Genomic DNA, 18,268 nt, shown 5'->3' on the forward strand with positions numbered 1-18,268 from the left:
ATTTGGTAATCATTCAGTCTTATATCCCTAAACATGTCTCGCTATTAGCCCATATACTTACTACCCCGTACTGTCGCCACTGCACAGTAACAAACCTTGTCTTCCACACATCTCCACATTGATATTCAAAGATCATACTACTCCTGGATCTTTGTAGGGCTCATCGTATTCTTGCAAGGGAAAAATTTCCATTTCCAAGGCAATAAGGCCCCGAATCAAGTATGGATCAAAGTCTGTTCAGGAACCATGGCCAACCATAACCTAGAACGTAGTTTGGAAAAGGAAAATTGAAAAGAAAAAAATGAAATCTTCACTTCCCATAACCCCGCCTTACACTGGATAGCATCGCCCCCAATCAGGGATCATTACTTGGCGAAAAGGTGTCTATCTGCATAGCCCCCAGGCAAAGGGAATTCCCATGACGTAGATTCCGGCGCCCTGGCGCCCGCTACTGTACCCGGCAGACGATCGGATCATTGTCCCCATACACTCCCCACCCAACCATGGCCTGATCATGTGAAGTTGTGGAGATACTTTTACCATCCGCTCATCTTTGTCTTTCCTACCCCATTGTGACCCAGTTTCCATTGCCAATATGGCCCCATTCCGTAACTTCCTCGGCCGAAAGCCCCAGCCCAATGGTGGGGAAATCGACGGCTTCAACGAGAACAATGAGAACAATTCGCCCAGTCAGCTCCAGCGTCCCGGTCCCACACCAATCGAGGTACGGGGAAGCCAAGATGGCATGCCTCCTGAGTACAAATTGAGTGGTATGGCTAAGTCCCTGAAATCGCATTGAGGCGGCCGATATGGTCGCTACAAGCCAATGGGGATGTCCATGCTAACAACCACAACAGTTGTGAATGACAGCGGCGTCTATCTTCCAGTATGACTTCTCTTTGCGATTGAACAATATATGCCTCTCAGGAACTAAATGACCTATAGCCCTCACCACCAGAGAAGCAGAGTTTCTGGTCCCGCTATCCCGGCTCAACACGATCATCAAATCACCACCGCGATCTAGTGGATGAGAACGAACCATTCTCAATATCGCGCGAATCTTTCGACTCTTACCGTCGGTCTTTTGTATGGCACACCTTATCATTCTGTCGCTCTGCACATCACTAACTCAAGCATAGGACATCTCCGCCCGCGCTCCAGTATGTCACCACGATGCCGTCCCAGCCCGCACCTCCCTCGACTCCCGGTTCTGCCGAGTTACATCACCTGCCGTGCGATCCACCACTTTTGAGAAGCCCGAGGTTATGAAAGAAGAGGTCTTCGAAGAAGTTGGTCTCAACGACGAAGTCAAGCCTAAGAAGAAGAGCATTTTCGCTCGGTTCGGCGATTCCAGTGATGCGCCATCATCCGGCAAGTCTACTCCCTTTGGGTTCCATATGCCCGGCAGGAAGCGTGGGCAGAGTGGCGGGGCCTCTGAATTGAATTCTATTGCCAAGCCTGAGTCCATGACGACAACTACCTCTGAGATTAATGGTGACTGAGCAATGATGAATGATGAAACTTGTCGGTAAGGGTTTGATTATTGGGAGGCGTTTTGGCTTATCTGGGGGCTATGCGTTCTATGCCGAAATCCTGGGACTGCACGATACCTGCTGGATATGGGATAGGAGGCTACAGGGGTTATACTTATACGGGCTTCCTTTTGAATTGTTTGCGAAACGCATTTTGTACATTTCTTGGTCTTGCGAAAGTGATGTCAATCGCTGCAAGAGATCATGTACCTTGGACCACGCATCTTTATGCATAGATGGATAATGTACAACTGCAAATTAATACTTGGATGAAATTCCATGATCGTCCTGCCTGTACATTTATTAGTGCTACATGTAGTACTCCGTACATACTGCGCAGCAGATTGACTTTGTCTTATCACTGCAAACTGTGCAAACATGGAACCGGCAAAAAAACTTCCTCCGCCCGCAAACCAAAAAAATTATCTCTAGCACGCCGAGCATCACCAGCTCGGATATTCACCTACCTTTTTTCTTAACCGGTTCCAGAGACGTAGCAAAAGTCGCTACCTCATATTCCCACAATGGCCGGTGTGAAACGTCCCGTCGATGCCAAGGAAGACCGCAATGGAAAGCGCAGCAAGCAGGCCTCCGCACCCTCGAAGAAATTCAAGGCCGCTGAGCCAGTGAAGAAGTCCAAGTCGAAGGACGTCAAGTCCGGAAAGAGCGACAAGAAGGCTTCCAAGAAGGTCCAGAAGGACGAGTCATCTGAGGACGAGGACGAGTTCGATATTGACAACATCTCCTCCGACGATGATCTCGATGAGGTTGATGAGGCTCCCGAGGAGGATGTTGATATGGAGGATGTGAGCGATGAGAAGGAGATCGGCGAGGATGATGACGAGGAGATGGAGAATGACAAGCCAGAGGGCCACAGAAGTATGTTCACTCCCACATGGCGGTGCAATACTTGGAGCAGAAAAACTAACCGATATCTATTTTTTAGACCCCAATGCGAATGCGTCTCGCGAATCTCACATCAAGCAAAAGGCCCTCCAACAGGAGCGCAAGAATGCCAAGCCCAATGCCGATATGATTGCCCGTTCCAAGAAGCTCTGGGAGCAGCTGCGCCGCAAGTCCCACGTCCCACTGGAGCAGAGAAAGAAGCTCATCAAGGAGCTGTTCGAGATCATCACCGGCCGCGTTCGTGACTTTGTCTTCAAGCACGATTCGGTGCGTGTTATTCAGACCGCTTTGAAATACGGAAATTTGGAGCAACGCAAGGGAATCGCCGAGGAATTGAAGGGAAGCTACAAGGAGTTGGCCCAGAGCCGTTACGCCAAGTTCCTGGTTGGAAAATTAATCGTCCACGGTGACTCTGAGACTCGGGATCTCATCATTCCTGAATTCTACGGACATGTCAAGCGCCTTATTCGTCACCCCGAGGGCTCTTGGATTCTTGATGATATCTACCGCACAGTCGCCACAAAGGAGCAGCGCACAAGAATTCTGCGCGAGTGGTACGGTCCCGAATTCATCCATTTCCAGGATGAGAAGGAGAAGTCGTCCGACCTTCGCAAGATCCTGGAGGCCTCCCCCGAGAAGCGGATGCCCATCATGAACCACCTGCGTGAGCTGATTAACCAGCTGATTCAGAAGAAGTCTACCGGTTTCACCCTTCTGCACGATGCTATGCTGCAATACTTCCTTGCTACCAAGCCCGGTAGCTCCGAGGCTAACGAGTTTATTGAGTTGATCAAGGGCGACGAGGAGGGTGATTTGGCAAAGAACTTAGCTTTCACTCAGTCTGGTTCGCGCCTGATGAGCTTGACCCTGGCTTATGCCAATGCCAAGGACCGTAAGCTGCTTTTGCGTTTCTACCGTGAGACTGTCAAGGCCATGGCCGGTGATATCAACGGCCACATGGTCCTGCTTGCCGCATACGAAGTTATTGATGACACAAAGTTGAGCTCCAAGGCCATCTTCCCTGAACTTTTGAACCAGAACGACCCCGAGGAAGCCCGCTACGAGGAATTGCTCTACCAGATCAACGACCTGACTGCCCGTGTTCCCATTCTGTTCCCCTTCGCTGGTGACCGCGTAAAGTGGCTCCTGCCCGAGCAGGATCACGAGGTCCTCAAGGAGGTTCGTGAGGTCCGTAAAGAGACCTCCAAGAAAGACGCCTCCATCCGTCGCGAAGAGTTGGTCAAGGCCGCATCAGCGACCCTGCTCGAACTTATCGCCGCCCGCGCTGAGACTCTGCTTGAGACTACCTTCGGATGTCAACTCATTGGTGAGGTGCTCTTCGAGGCTGATGGCGACAAGGATGCCGCTCTTGCGGCCGTGGCCCAAGCTGCCAAGGCCAAGGTCGACACCCCAGACTCCTCCGTTGGACGTCTTCTCAAGTCACTTGTACAAGGTGGTCGCTTCAACCCCGCCGAGAAGACTGTCGAGAAGGTGGAACCCGCACTCAACTTCCACGGTCTGCTTTACGAGCAAATCCGCGAAGAGATCGTGGAGTGGGCTACCGGAGCGAACGTGTTTGTGATCGTCGCCTTGGCTGAGTCAGACGACTTTGAGAAGAAGAGCGAGCTGCTTAAGACACTCAAGAAGAACAAGAAGGCGCTGGAGCAGGCCTCGGCGTCGGGCGCAGAGGGCAAGAAGGCCGGCCCGACCAGCAGCGGTGCCAAGTTGTTGCTGCAGAAGCTATAAACATCTAGCGAGTATGATTCTTTTTTTGTAATATGTGTACTTAAGGTATAAAAGGAGTTTGCGACCAAAAAGCATCCAATGATTTTATTTTTCATGCAAGCTATTTCCATTTCATTGTACCTGTACCGTTCGTAGGAAGTTGTATTGTAGAAGTGATGGAAATTAAATTCCCCACCGAAGTGGAGCTCCCATGGATCAAAACCGCGGCTCTCAGGGGTTCGTTCCATACAACTGCACCTGCTCAGCCAAAATACTGGCAGTGTTCCAGGCATTGAAATTGCTAGGAGTTGAGACATGCCTTGCATTGTGCGGCTCATGCGTCTTGTGCGACTGAAATCCCTGTCGTAGAATTTGTACCTGTGGATTGGATATCAAAATAGAGCGATAAGACAGTTCCACTAAACACAAACATGCCGGTAATTAAACTTACGAGCTAAAAAACAATGGGGATTGTCAACGCTCTTATGCTTGGAACTGCTGGTTATAGAAAGCTATGACATTTAGAAGAAGTTTATCCACACGACTAGCATTGGCTCATAAGCTAGTTCTAGAAAGATCCATGGAAGACTCGTGGTAAATGCAAAAATGCATTAGATCTTCAAATCCCAGCTGTTCCCCAAATAGGCAATGATCATTAGCCACGCTAAACCGTATCCAATCCGCCCGTTAGGGGCAGCTTTTTCAGGGTAAAACCAGACCGGTCTTTTCCAGTCGACGGTCCTCATTCCTCTTCATATCTTCTAGGTTGTCGGCCCAGGGCCTGAATCCGCCTTCCGCATGCCCTCCCTCACTCTAACCGACCCGGACATGATCCTGCCGTATGACGGTAGCGAGCGCGAATCTTCTACTCCCTCCCCGCCCTCCCAGCTCGTCTACCTATCGAATCTGAATGCCCGGTACAACTCGTCAGACCCCCATGCCGGCTCCAGTGTAGGCAGCTCTGGCAACCGGGCCAAGAAGAATTTTTCGCGCAATGCCTGGACCCACGAGGACGTCACTCCCAACCCCAGACGCTTGTCTGATATCGGAGAGGAGCTGTCGCCTGCGCGTTTGGGAGGGTTTGATGAGGAGGAGACGGGTCAGGATCAGGGGTTGGTGGATATGGTAGCTACTGACGCGAAGGATAATGCGTGGAGTAGTTCCAGCTCCACGGTTAGTGCGGGGAGTACACGTCCGCGAGAGGTGAACTCACCAGCGACTGTTCGCGAGGTGTCGCCTGTTCAGAACGAGAATGCGATCGGCATGTCCAGTGCTGAGAATGAGGAGGTTAAGAAGGTGCTGTCGCCCGAAAGTGGTGCCAATTTGTCGGGTAGTCCTATTGCCATTGCCACGGCTGCTGCTACGGGCAAAGGTCCTGGAGAGGATTACGCCACGGCAATCTTGAGTAGCGAAGCGGAGAGGATTCTGGAGAATGCAAAGAAACGGTTGACGGTATGTGGGGGATCGGCGCATAAATTCCCGAGGAATGCTGACTCGTTTATAGCTCATGGAAGGCAATTTGAATCGCGCTCGTTCTACTACGCGCCTTACACCGTCGCCGTCACCCTCGGCGCCTGGGAATATTCAGCCTCTGGGCGCGCATAAGCCAGCTGGTGGACTTTATCAGTCAATTTCTCGAGCTGATCGCAGGCCCTCCACGCTGCGACGGCAGTCGTTCGTGTCCTCGCAGGACTCGTCTACTAACAGACATTCGCGGGTGCACAGCGACACGAACTTTCCCCCTGAGTCGAGTCTGTCAAATGATAAGAAGCAATTATCGCGCTCCGTCAGTGCTATGGGCGCCAGTACCTCGTCATTCCACCATGATGAGCGCTCATTCCAATATGAGCCTACTCGCGCATATTTAACGCACCGGTCGTCGATCTCATCTATCAAACCGCCTTATTCAGAGTCGCCGCAACCTGCAGACTCGCCGCGGCTTATAGAATCCCCCGTGCCTGAAGAGAGTAGCCCAACGGACTCGCCAACGGGACTGGGCATCTCGGCAGATAACGAGTCAAACTCCAGCCCAGGAGATTTCAGTCCTGTTTATAGTACTGTCGGCCCACAAAGCCGTGCGCAGTCTCAGCTGCAGGTGCGCGACTTGCAATACCAAATGAAAGGCCTTCACATCAAGATCTCATCTCTCAAGGTTCGGACCCAGGAGGACAATATGCGTCGCCGAAGTCTGCAAAGCTTACGTACGCCGAGTCCGTTGACGCAAGCCGATGCCTGGTATGCTAATGCCCTCGAAATGAGAGAGGGACAAAGCAGTCGTGGATCAAATGGCCGACGCGATGTAAGCTCAGAGTATGCTCGCGAGGCTCGTTCCTCTAACGAGCAATTGGACGCAGTCAAGCGATCTGAGCGGACTGAGGAAAGCCCCATAGACCATAATCGCACGAGCCTTTCTCAGGCTCCAGATGCCTGGCCTAGTTCAGGAACTGGAACTTACGGCGACGGACGACAGTCCGTTGCTGAGAGTCTGTACGAAGATGCCGAGGAAGGGGACTTTGAGGATGGTGATATCGACCGTGAGGCGTTGGACGAAATCCTGCGGGAGCCGCTTGATGAAGACCTCCAGAGCCTTGACGATTTCCCTGGTGTTGATACCCGACCCCACGAAGAGCGTGAAGATGCATTTGACTATGAACACTTCATTCTCCACAGTGCCCTTGGCAACTACTCCCGCCAGGTGCGGCGTCCAAGCCAAAGCTCTCGTGGTTCAGTCGAGACGACGCGGCCCAGTCGGTCGGTGCGACACTCACGCACCAACAGTTCCATGTCCGTCTCGACAGTTGCCACGTTTGCGACAGCCAACGAGGGAGACATCCCAGAAGAGGAAGAGGATGATTTGTTATATTGGGACCGGAAGTTCAACCATGGTACGTTAGATCCTTCCATTGTTTTCACTCCAACTAACACCCAGCAGAACTGCGACATCGCCATTCACAAAGCCGCCAGGCTCAACACATCAATACTGATCGTTCTGAAACTCCCCGAGGTGTTCGGGACGACCCAGATGGCTCTGCCACTCCCGTTGAAGAACAGCTGACCCCACGTCGCGTGGACGTGACTGGTCGTTCCTCATCTGCTACCACCGGCTCCGCGACCCCAACTTCTCTCGTGTCGTCTCTCGTTTCAACTGTGCGGGCAGCTTCCAGTCCGCACCCAGGCTCCGTGACTCCAACCTCGGCTGGCGGCATCAATGATGATGATACCCAGATGCTAGAGCAACTGTTTTCGAGTCTGGGCAACGTCTGCATGGATCTCCAGGCGATCACGACCTCTCCAGATCCCGACTTGAAGGCCGCTCGAGTCCTTCGACGACGACTGGATGCTGCACGGAGAGTGTTGGACGGAGAACTGGATACCTAATTTCCCCTCACCACTGGGCATCTTCTCCTTCTCTTACCCAGTGTGACTGCTGCATGCATCATGCTTCTGTACATGTCTTCCCTTCGATCTTTTTACCTTTCACTTCACTATGATACCCAATGATTCCTTTCCTCCTCAACTTGTCTTATTTGTGTCATGTATGATTGGCCCCAGTGGCATGATTCCCCAAGTGCCTACTTTGTTTACTTTTCCACCATCTGTCCAGATTATGCTATTCTCAAAGATTGTGTAAAAAAGTCATACTTATTTAATTGATTACTTATAATCCATCCAGCACATCCTTGCAAAAGTAGTATTACTAAAATCCAATGACCACCCCCACTTCGGACGCGCACAGCAAATAAAAGCAACACAATGATCCACCAAGGACTACACATTAACCGTGTGACAGTGAAGGCGCAAGCACATACATGATCCAATATTCCTACTTAACCACCATTGAAACCCACCATCCAAAATTCCATCATCGCAGACTCTCGCAAGAGCGTGCTGACCCCCTTTTCTGCCCCGCGATCCTCAACCGGCAATCAATCGCCGATCATAACGCGATAAGCAGCCTCTGTCGCGCGCCGGAACGTGGTAGCACGCAGCAAGCAAAAAGCAAAAAAGGTATGCTACCAAGGCGCATTCATTACGTATCCAATTAATCAAAAATGTGATTAGAATACTAACTTTGAATCCAGGGCGCAAGCGCTCAAAGCGCGAGTACGCAGAAACCCCACCACAAAAAAGTCGGCACTTGTTCCGGGTTTTGCGACAATATCAAAGATCGGAATATTTCCAAGGTGTGAAATACTAGGAAACTGGGCTTAGCTTAAGACAGTATTCAAGTTCATACTACGTCAATCACAATGAGCAAACCCTCTCAGCCTTCGCGCCGTCTCCTCATCTTCCAGGAGACGCGCAACCCGCAAAACAGCGCGGAGATGGTCTACCTCCCCGTCAACAAACTTGGTCTTCCTGTTTGCGGTGATGGACCGGAATTGCCATCTATTTTAGAACTGCCGTTACGGAGTTTGCGCTTTTTTACGGAGCTTTTCAATCAGCCTAAGTACAAGGGATGGTATGTTGCTTTCTTTTATTTTGTTTTCTTCGAGTTTGATAATCTTGTTTTTGTTCGCCTTTTATGCATATTTTCTTTTGTTCAAGGCTTAATAGGCCGAGACTTGCAATATATACCCAATAAGCTGTCTAACTATGATATTAGGGCTGTTCTTTCGGCTGGTCCTTACCATGATACCTCCGAAGAAGGAAAATTCTACGCCGTGGTCTTGGAACAGAATCAAGTTCATACGCATGGACAACCAGAAGGAGCTATGGGGTCATCGATGGGGTCGGCCTGATTGTATAGTATATTTCTTTTGTGTTAAAATAACTTCTATGCCCTGGTGCTCTAGATGGTTTCCTTGGGGTTTCTTTTTAATACCGTCCACGGGTGTGGGTTGTTCTTATTCTTGCTCAAATGAAATTGATAGCATTTTTGTTATGTCTCTTCGTGTCGGCAGGCCCATACTTACTATCTGCTTGTTCCAGGCAGTATTAGTACTCGATCATACCTTGGCTGAGGGGAGAAGAGGATATGATTTGATTTTGAAATCAAGGAACAAGTTATAATGACCGTAGTAAGAATGATGTAGTGTTACATGATTTCACAATTTAATATGTATAATCCTTGATGGATTTCGATCAACATATTCAATTCATTCCAGCAGATTGACGATGTATGTCCAACACCACAAAAGTCCATATGTAACAATGAGGATCTTCACAGGATCTTTAAAACAACAGAAATGTAAGAAGTAGAGAAGCTGTGGCTGGGAGCGAATGAAACAGGGGGGCTTCCTGACAAGAAAGGTTTTGGGGATATGTGAAGAGAAGGAAGTGCGCGATTGCCTCCTGGGCCTTAAATGCACCAAGTCATATGACCTCACATACTATGTAGACAAAAGGAAAGTCTAAGTCTCAGATATCTACCTGCTCAGCTTACAAACATGGAACGGAGATGAGTCAAGTATTAGAACATTCAAGGCTACCAGATATCAGTCGATAATCACACCGAAACCCCTCAACACCACCAGCAAAAGAGACAAAATATGGCCTCAGAACCAGCATTCAAGCTTGCATGCATTCCTTTTGTTTCCTCTCTTCGCAATGAAACATCCTCCAGCAAGAATATCAACCATGAAAAAATAAACCCCTAAGAGATAAAAGAATAAAAAGTATCGAAAAGCTAAGATTGTTTCAGATTTGACGGTAAAGCGCTCGGAAATCAAGAGTTGGCCGGCAACAGCAACCGGGCGCTGTGGTGGAGGTCAAGGGAGCGGGAGTCAGATGGGTCGAAGAGCGCATTGACACGTTCCTCTAGGTAGTAGGCTGTAAAACCAGTTAGCAGGTGAATCATCGTGAATTGGAGGCGTTAGACTTACGGGAGATCTGGATCATATCAAACCAGCGGACGGCATTTTCGTCACTGCCCTCTGCGGCCTTCAAGAAGCCATTCTCGGGACGAACGGTAGTCTTGGGTGGGAGACTGCGCATCCGCAATAGCATGTGCAAGATGTCTGCAAATTGCTCGGACTGGGCGTAATAGTAGGGGGGACGCTTGTCCAAGGGCCAGCGCTGAGTAAAGCTCTCATTGTCCCAGGAGCGGAAGAGCCAGCATGTACGCTCGACGCAGTTAAGTAAGACAATGGCCACAAGAAAAGTTTCGAACCAGCCGGTTTTCTGGCGTTGCAGTAGACGACGCTCCAGGTCATTGATGACTGATTTGCTTAGCTGCATGGCACGTTTTTCCATGGCGGCACGAAGCTGGCTGCATAGCAAGGCATAAGACTCTGGTTCTGAGACCTCCTCGATTGGCATACGGCCCTCGTCGGTGGGCTGAGCAAGGCCATGTATCGTAGTAGGGGGAAGGTTAGGGTTTTGGTACACTTTCCATCCAAGTTCAGTATCCACCAGAATATGAGTGGCAACCCACAGCTCAACTGCACGTTCAAGCAAAGTGTCCTTTTTCGATTGTCCCAATTCAGCAGAAAGAAGTAAGGTGGGCTTCATAAATGTCGAGGTTTCACGCTCAAAGAAGAACGGCGCAGTCTTCTTGATGTACAACTCGAGCTTGCTTGGGATATCATCGGAGTCACTGTCCAGCAGGTAAACCTCATGTGAAGGACCAGGGAACTGATCCTCGCCCAGACCTTGAAGCGCAGGGTCGAGGGCCGAAACCGAATTGCGGTGGCCACGAAGACCGTTGATAGTAATAAACACCCTGCTCTCCTCGAAGTGGGTCGCCTCCATGCGACCAACGTACATTTCAAACTTGACCTGGTTCTTGATGGCATTGGTGTCATGGTAGGCAAGGGTAGCGTGCAAGTCTGGAAGATGTCAGTATGGCGATCTTCGTGTCACATCCATGAATACATACTGGCATTGTAAAGCTCAAACTCTTCAGACAGACGAGTCCGAATGCAAGGGTGTTTCCAGAGTCGAGCACTTTCGACGCTAGCGCAGGTGGTGCAGGGGGTGTCGCCAGAGCACTATAAATGTTATTAGTAAAAGTTCGCTTCTTTAAACTGACAGTGGTTCATACAGGTTTCTTTAGCATGCGGCAACGAATGCAAGCACCTCGTTTCCGCACTTCCTGAACCTCACGACGTCGCTCGGCAGTAAAGCGACCTCGTACCTTGGGCTTTGTTGGCTTAGTCGAGTTACCAAACTCGTTCACAAAGCCTTTGGCTTGGGTGTTAGGGTTCATGGCAATGGGGCGCGGGTAAGAAGCAGCTCGCTGGGTGGCAGCCGTCAAGGTCGGGTCGTGCTCTTGCAAGCTGTCGAAAAGCAGTTGTTCCTGAGTCGATAGCTGCTGATTCCACTGGCCCATTTTCATATCACCAAGATGGTCGCCATCCATCAAACCTCCCTGCGGAACCATTTCATTTGCTGAAGCTGCGATCATCGAGAGCGACTGGCGCGCGTTGGAGGCGGATTCGGGTGTCATGGAGTTGTCACCAAGGGTTGGTGACATAGATGCGTGATCGCCTGAGGTATGACTGGGAAGAGCCGGAATGGCAGGAGGGGAGGCTTGGGAACCTAGGCATTGATTGTTAGTATCCACGAGGCTCACAAGAGTCAGACAAACGACATACCTGTGTTATCGTCTCCCTTATCTTCCTGATTCTGTCCCTGGAAGCCCTCGGCCTCAAGTGCTGGGTCGACAATGACTGTCTTGCCACCGGCCGTCACGGACTGGGTATATGCGGGGCCACGCTTGGTGGTGTCAGACGCACCCACTTGGCGAGAAGCCTCAGCCAGGACGTTCAGACCATCAAAGTTCGGACGATTCGGATTTTGGAGCCCGTCTCCTTTTCTACCTGCCGGTGCGTTGGGATCTTTGTTTGCGTCCTCGGTCAGGTCGGGGAGTTCGTGGAGTCGCAGAAGCACGCGCTGGCGGTCACGGAGGGGGATGGCCTGGCACTTCTTGACCAGGTGGTTGGTAAGGCTATCGATACGGCCTTTAGGGAATCGCTCACCGCAGGCCTTGCAGGTGTGCTGATAGCGGTTGCTGGAGTCCTCGAGCTTGGGGCCTCGGTTGAAGAACTCGAGGATGAGTTGGTTGGGTTTGCGTCCCATTTTGCACGGGACAAAAATAGGAGATGTGGGGGTGAAGGATTTGTCGACGTGTTTCAACCCAACTCTCGCTTTAGAGAGCCGATGTTGTTGTTTCTGTTCAATCGCAATCTAATGTTTTCCCAGAATTTGATGGTAAGACGCGATCTAATCCACCACAACAAGACGCGGTCTGAGTGAGATGACGATGGGGGAGAATGGACCGGAGGGGGTCGATGGGGCTCTGGATGCCCACACCCAAGATCCCAAAGAAGTCAGGACCAAAGAAGGTCAGGCGTAGCCTGAATCGACTTGCGAGAAATAATATCTCTCGCAACGAGATGTGCGGCAAAACTGGGGGGGCAGTAGAGGGCGGTCTGGGAGTCACAAGGGGGAAAAGACAACGCGACGGCTTCACCGCACGCAAGGCGGTGATGAGTGGATGAAAAGGCGGTGATGGGAACCAAGGCGGTGGATGAGGAAGGGAAGTGATGTCAGGAAACAGAGCAGAGGTTGTTGTGGGGGATCAAAGATGGAAACAAAGGGAAGTAGAATGACGAGTGGGAGGTCACACTTGGGGAGCGTAGAAGGGAAAATTCCTTCTGTCTCTGGTAGAACGCTTTTTGATTCTACATTGACTTTCCAACCCACACATAATTGCTGCGGGCATTTTTACTATATGTACATTCAACCCTATTCTATTGGACTATTCGATTTAACGGAATTATTGGATGTTTTTTAGAAAAAAAATTCTCCTGAAATAAACCACTGTAAACCCCATCCAATCCCATTCAACAAATCCGGTGCTCAGGAGGTCGCCACGGCACTCCCAGCAATGAGAAAATCCGATGCTCATCCCGACTCTCCAGCAATCGGCCCGGATTGACCTTCACCCGCTGCGCATCATGTAGCACATTCTCATAGAGGCCGCGCTGGTTTAAACAAAGTCCTCTCTTGCGAGCCAGGAGTCGCATACTACGATTGAAAATATCGTTGCCGGTGAAATAAAGTAAGGCCGCCCCAAATTCTGCCCCAGGCACAAAGAGTAGATCGATGCGCCGCCAGATCGGGCTATTGGGGAGAGTCGATGCGCCATGCCATTTAGATCCATCATGATCATGTCTTCGTGAAGTGGCAAGTCCAACCTGGAGAAATCCATCCTCAAATAATTTAGGAATGACTTTGTCCCTCATCAAAGACCGAATCTGGTCTAACGAGGCACCCGGCTTAGTGATGAGACAATCGATGTCTCCCGAGTCCAGTGCCCCGCGGCGGTAAGAGCCTGCAATGATCACCTGCATGTCGTGATCCATTGACTGTACTGCTTTTCGGACGAACACCCCGTGGGCTTCAACCTCCTTGCGTGGGATTCGCTGCATAAAGTCATGATAGTGCTCCACCCCAATGCGCTGGTTCGTGGTCAGGCTCGCTTTCTCGAGGAGATCGCTGAGAGACCGATATCCCTGAGCCAGCCATTTGGACGCCTGAGGAAGACCTGCGCCATAGACACCGAGAAATTCTTGGAGGATACGATCCTCGGCGGTGTGATTCGTATTGTCAAATTGGCGAAGTCGGTTGGTCAGCACGATCTCCTCGATCTTGCCGGCCAATCGCTCTCCGATACCAGGAATAGCCCGGGCCTGCTCTTTTGTAACGATCTTCTCAGTCTGACGACGCAGAGCATTGATTCCTTTTCGATAAGCAAAGTTGCGCCAATGATCGGCGATCCGTTCATAGTAATCGCACATTTGCTGCAAAATTTCAATGGTCTTGCTGTTGGGGTTGTTGCTTCGCATTTCAGGGTTGAATTTCTGCATACACGCGAAGCTCTTTGCCCAAGAGTCCGTCCTTTCAACCTTGGGACCTTCTGGTGACTTTCGAGATTCTTCAGACTCCGATGCCGTAGATTCAATATCGACATCATCTGTGGCTTCATCCGCAGAGTCGAAAGGTTCGAGTGGCTGATGATCAATGTTAACAATCAATCCTGATCTTTGTAAGACTTCGATACTCACCAAATGGCTTATAGCTTTAGTTTCATCAATGAGATCGTCCAGGGCATCCCTTTCTCGAGTTTCTGCGTCACAGACGATATCCTGTACGAGGCCACTGGGCGGTGTCGTTGATACAGGAGAAACACTAGGGACGTTATCTTCATCGGAATTCTGGGTTGATACTTGACCCTGCTCCTGTGCTCGCTTGGATTGCTTCAAAGGTAAAGAGTCCGAGGGGGTAGGTCCCAGTGCTTTGTTTTCAGCTGGTGTTTTGTTTTCGGTAGCCACCGGGGTTCCCTCAACTTGAAACCGACCATATGATGGGCTCAAGACCGAACTGAATCTGATACAGTCTGATGGGTATAACTCATTCACGATAATGACGTTTTCCTGTAGTCATGTAAGTTGGAATCAGAATAAAAGCCTCGAGCGAGTATACACTGACAGGGAAAGTATCCAACTTAAGATGGGTGAGAAGATCCCGATGCAACAGCCCTTCGTCCACGATAATATGGGTCACTTTTTCAAATCTTTCCTGAGCCCACTGCGCACCATACTCCTGGGCTCGTTGAATCCGAAGTCGACGAGAGGGAGAAACGTCATTATTTGGAAAGAAGACTGAAGAAGTTAGCAAAAGCTCACGTTGAGAGCATAACCGCGTTACCCACAGAATACCAGGTCTTTGAAGATCTGTTGGTCTTCAGGGACCACTTTGATATTTTTGTTCGGCTTCCTTTTCTTTGAGACAGGACCTCTGCTCTTTGGGTCTGGCATACTTCCGGTAGTATTATGACGTTGAACACTTCTCACTTTGGGGTCAGTTGATTGCTCAACCCTCCTCAATTGCTCAGTCCTTCCTGAAGCCTTGGCTTCGGTAACCACTGCAATTTTGAATTGGTCTGTGGGTGGTGGCTTTGGGTCTGTGTTCGCCCGAGTGAGTATTCCCGGTGCTGGAGGCCCTGGGCTGACTGAGACAGTGGCCGCGGTTGGAATTGGAATTTCTGAAGGTCTCCGGGCAGCAACACGCTTGAGAAGGTCCTCCTCTTCTTCATCCTCAGTATCGTCGAGGTGATCCAAACTTTCAAGGGCTGCAAAGAAGCTCCTCTTGCTAAGCTGCTCCTCCATGGTGGGTTAGTCCGGCGTCCGATTTAGGAAAGGGCGTCTAATCCATGGATGATTCATCGCAGTTTCCTAGACAAAGTAAGAATGACGGTCACTCTAGGCAGCTCCGACACTGCAGTTGTCAGGTCGACGGCGTGGATCGCGGTCCACGATACGCGAAAGTGTCACCAGGTCACGGGAAAAAGTCTATTTGTCCGAATTCGGGCATTGCTATATCTTTACTTTCAACTTACGATTCAAAGTAGAAGTTGATTCTAGTTGGGGTGATTATTGATTCATTCTTAGTTGGTTCCCTCAATAGTGAACAAAACTTTGTATGGTTAACTGCATGGTTGAGGCTCAGTCGCCGATATATTTCTCCCTAATGGTCCGGCAGTGGTATCGTAGGCAGCCTCCAGCTGTATCCATGAATTTGCATATAATTGATTGGTAAAATCAAGATGAATCAAGGATCAATATTAAAAAGATAGTTTCCTTATACAGCAGAATGACCATTTTGGAGTCAAAAAATCACTCTGAAAATCCGATCAGGTGACCTTCTTTTTCCCATTCGGGAATTTTTGATGCCGGAGCTGTAACCTTGCGACTAGACTCATTGACTTCTCCATCAATAATCTTCGTTCAAAATGTGGAAGACATCAATTCCAGCTTACCAAATGCTGGAGCCAGCGCTCTTCCAAACCAACCGGTGCCTGAGCTGCCAATTCCGCAGCACCAGAACCCTTTCGAACCTCCGCTCTATACGCCATTACGCCACCACCGACAGCACGAAGAAGCCAAGTGATGCTAGCAATGCCGAATTCAAGATCTCCCCTCGCCCACAAAGAGAGGCGCAACCCCTCCGACGCTCCGTTCCTTTCCAGCAGAACCCGGCCCCAATCCCCAAACCATCTTCCAAGCCAGGTGACGCGGACTTCGTACCCCCGGTATTGAGCCGTCCGATCGGCGCAGCAGCTCCCCCGCAAGTGGGAGAGAATACAGGTGTTGATGCTCGTACAATCAAGGAACGACGCGACGACTTTGTCGACTACGATAAGCACATTGCGCGCCGGAAGGAACTGTATGTGGAATCGCCCCAAGCCTCCCTTATACTGCTCCCCCGGACCGGCGCAAATATATGCCATAAATCAAGTCCAGAAGCTAACATGGAATTTCCTACTATAGAACGCGACTAGTTGCAAAGCCCTACTTCCGCGAATGGTCAAACCTGCAATACCACAAGGGTAAGACCTTCATCTCGAATCCACGAATCTTCCGCGCCGACAAGGCTCTTTACTTCCCCAACCTTTCCGGCATTACTCTCGCCTCCCCGAAAGATCGACAAGATACCACAGCCATTTTCCGCGGCAAAGTTAGCGTCGTGAACCTCTTCAGCAGTCTGTGGGGTGAGGAACAAACAACTACATTCACTGGCAATTTCTCAGGCGAAGACAGGAATCCCGCACTAAAGGAATTGCTTGCGCAGAATTCCAAGTACGCGCAAAGAGTCGATCTCAACCTCGAAGAAAACCGCATGAAGGCATGGCTGGTCAGACGGTTTTTGGGTGGCGTGCGCAAGAAGTTCCCTGTCGAACAGCACCCGCGCTACTTCTTGATTGAGAAGGGATTTGATGAGTCCTTGAAGGAAGCGGTTGGTATGGTAAATAAATTCGTGGGATACGTTTATCTCGTCGACGCCGATTGTCGGATTCGATGGGCGGGCAGTGGACCAGCTCATCCCGACGAGGTCGAGGCCATGCATACAGCATTGGAAAAATTGATTGCCGAGCAAAAGGCTGCTGTTGAGTTGCAGTCGTCGACTCCTCGCTAATTCGAAAAACGGGCAGAGCCTACGGCTTGTTCGGTTGTGTAAGATTTTGTGGGTATGCCGCGATTCCCCTCTCCATTGGATTTGTACATAGTAATAGAGAATGTGTATAACAGAAGAAAAGAATAGACGTCAGACGCCATCATAAACCAAGTGCAATATTATCATTCCTGTTGAACAGGAGTTCCACTGGAAAATGCCCAAACCCGGACGCCTCAATGAAAATAAGCAGAAGAATACAATAACCTTGGAAGACGCTGGACGGCTGTAACGGGAGAAGCAGAGAAGCTATAGAAAGCAAAATACCAAAAAATAAAAGGCGATCCCAGCACCCTTAATGGAAGTAAAGCAGCATCAGGAAACAGAACCCAATGAAGCATCCCAAGATAATCGCATCTCTCCGCTTCTTCGTCCCGATCTTGGTCATGAGGTAGTTCATGCCAGGGACTTGACTGGCAGCACCGACAATGCGCCGGTTAATGCTGGCGAGAGTTTCACGCTGCACACCAAAGTTCTCGTTAATCGCATATGCCTGGCTGAGCACGCCGTCCATCATGTTGTGGCTGTTCTCGACTCGGCCACGCTCCTCAAGCATGTATTCAGCCTCGGCAGCACTGGGGTTCGATGCGCGGTAGGCATCAATATCGGAGCGCACATTGGAGAGAAGGTTGGCACGGTCGCGTGCCTCGGCGATAGCGGAACTCAGTCTTTGGAGCTCGCGGCGGTGGTCTTGAAGAACTTCACGATGGCGGGAAAGATTGCTCTGTTTCAGGGCGGAAGATGTGAGGGTAGCTTCGGAGTCAAGAAGGCGAGATAGCTGAGCAATTAGGGCATCACGCTGAGAGGGAGAGCATTAGGCAGCTGTCACGCATGGTACTGGCTTTGGATAGTGGGGACCTACTCGTTCAAGGAGGTCTTTCAGTTGGGATTCAATCCGCAGCTCCTCTTCTGTGGGTTCTGGTGGAGGCTTTGTAAGAGAGGCAAATTGTGCATAAGTATGGAAGAGGTTTTCGGTCTGTGTGAAGCTGTAGGTCAGTGTTTCGTTCAATCTAAGATTCCTCGGCCAGCTCGACCAGATTGGGATATGGTACCTGAGTCTCGAGGGAGCGGGCTTGCTGGCGAAGCTGCGACCAACCGGAGCTGGTGGACGTCATTGAAGGCAAGGTATAGATTATAACTGCAGG

General features: G+C 50.3%; 8 protein-coding genes across 8 annotated transcripts; 5 read left to right on the top strand and 3 right to left on the bottom strand.

Moving 5' to 3' along the window:
- Nucleotides 1-595: 595 nt before the first annotated feature.
- Nucleotides 596-1,502, top strand: N7503_005057 (uncharacterized protein; the record flags this gene model as incomplete). The annotated part of the gene is made up of 4 exons (XM_057064604.1): nt 596-770; nt 858-886; nt 946-1,086; nt 1,140-1,502. 4 exons carry the CDS (start codon nt 596-598, stop codon nt 1,500-1,502), a joined length of 708 nt encoding a protein of 235 aa, XP_056922347.1.
- Nucleotides 1,503-2,056: 554 nt separating this feature from the next.
- Nucleotides 2,057-4,184, top strand: N7503_005058 (uncharacterized protein; the record flags this gene model as incomplete). Its single annotated transcript, XM_057064605.1, has 2 exons — nt 2,057-2,411; nt 2,479-4,184. The coding sequence occupies 2 exons, from the start codon at nt 2,057-2,059 to the stop codon at nt 4,182-4,184; spliced, it is 2,061 nt and encodes a 686-aa protein (XP_056922348.1).
- A 777-nt stretch (nt 4,185-4,961) lies between these two features.
- Nucleotides 4,962-7,541, top strand: N7503_005059 (uncharacterized protein; the record flags this gene model as incomplete). Its single annotated transcript, XM_057064606.1, has 3 exons — nt 4,962-5,615; nt 5,668-7,048; nt 7,096-7,541. The coding sequence occupies 3 exons, from the start codon at nt 4,962-4,964 to the stop codon at nt 7,539-7,541; spliced, it is 2,481 nt and encodes an 826-aa protein (XP_056922349.1).
- An 872-nt stretch (nt 7,542-8,413) lies between these two features.
- On the top strand, nt 8,414-8,905 carry N7503_005060 (uncharacterized protein; the record flags this gene model as incomplete). The annotated part of the gene is made up of 2 exons (XM_057064607.1): nt 8,414-8,625; nt 8,770-8,905. The coding sequence occupies 2 exons, from the start codon at nt 8,414-8,416 to the stop codon at nt 8,903-8,905; spliced, it is 348 nt and encodes a 115-aa protein (XP_056922350.1).
- An 818-nt stretch (nt 8,906-9,723) lies between these two features.
- Nucleotides 9,724-12,305, bottom strand: N7503_005061 (uncharacterized protein). Its single transcript, XM_057064608.1, has 5 exons — nt 11,702-12,305; nt 11,149-11,645; nt 10,984-11,095; nt 9,989-10,933; nt 9,724-9,935 (listed from the first exon to the last, which is right to left on the bottom strand). The coding sequence occupies exons 1-5, from the start codon at nt 12,183-12,185 to the stop codon at nt 9,832-9,834; spliced, it is 2,142 nt and encodes a 713-aa protein (XP_056922351.1). The 5' UTR covers nt 12,186-12,305; the 3' UTR covers nt 9,724-9,831.
- Nucleotides 12,306-12,952: 647 nt separating this feature from the next.
- N7503_005062 (DNA-directed DNA polymerase IV) lies at nt 12,953-15,280 on the bottom strand (the record flags this gene model as incomplete). Its single annotated transcript, XM_057064609.1, has 4 exons — nt 12,953-14,122; nt 14,177-14,545; nt 14,601-14,773; nt 14,824-15,280. The coding sequence occupies 4 exons, from the start codon at nt 15,278-15,280 to the stop codon at nt 12,953-12,955; spliced, it is 2,169 nt and encodes a 722-aa protein (XP_056922352.1).
- A 586-nt stretch (nt 15,281-15,866) lies between these two features.
- Nucleotides 15,867-17,087, top strand: N7503_005063 (mitochondrial ATPase complex subunit ATP10; the record flags this gene model as incomplete). Its single annotated transcript, XM_057064610.1, has 2 exons — nt 15,867-16,337; nt 16,442-17,087. The coding sequence occupies exons 1-2, from the start codon at nt 15,904-15,906 to the stop codon at nt 17,085-17,087; spliced, it is 1,080 nt and encodes a 359-aa protein (XP_056922353.1). The 5' UTR covers nt 15,867-15,903.
- Nucleotides 17,088-17,418: 331 nt separating this feature from the next.
- On the bottom strand, nt 17,419-18,238 carry N7503_005064 (putative vesicle transport v-SNARE protein Gos1; the record flags this gene model as incomplete). Its single annotated transcript, XM_057064611.1, has 3 exons — nt 17,419-17,922; nt 17,986-18,099; nt 18,176-18,238. The coding sequence occupies 3 exons, from the start codon at nt 18,236-18,238 to the stop codon at nt 17,419-17,421; spliced, it is 681 nt and encodes a 226-aa protein (XP_056922354.1).
- Nucleotides 18,239-18,268: the final 30 nt, after the last annotated feature.

This window comes from Penicillium pulvis (assembly GCF_028828015.1).
Source record: "Penicillium pulvis strain IBT 33274 chromosome Unknown contig_23_segment0_segment0, whole genome shotgun sequence".
Taxonomy (NCBI): domain Eukaryota; kingdom Fungi; phylum Ascomycota; class Eurotiomycetes; order Eurotiales; family Aspergillaceae; genus Penicillium; species Penicillium pulvis.

Bases quoted from the DNA above. Each gene is read 5' to 3' on its own strand.
- N7503_005061 (XM_057064608.1), bottom strand. From the start codon at position 12,185: ATGGGACGCAAACCCAACCAACTCATCCTCGAGTTCTTCAACCGAGGC. The intron at 11,646-11,701 runs GTATGTCGTTTG...ATCAATGCCTAG, and splicing joins TAAGGGAGACGATAACACAG to GTTCCCAAGCCTCCCCTCCT. The intron at 10,934-10,983 runs GTATGTATTCAT...GACATCTTCCAG, and splicing joins GTTTGAGCTTTACAATGCCA to ACTTGCACGCTACCCTTGCC.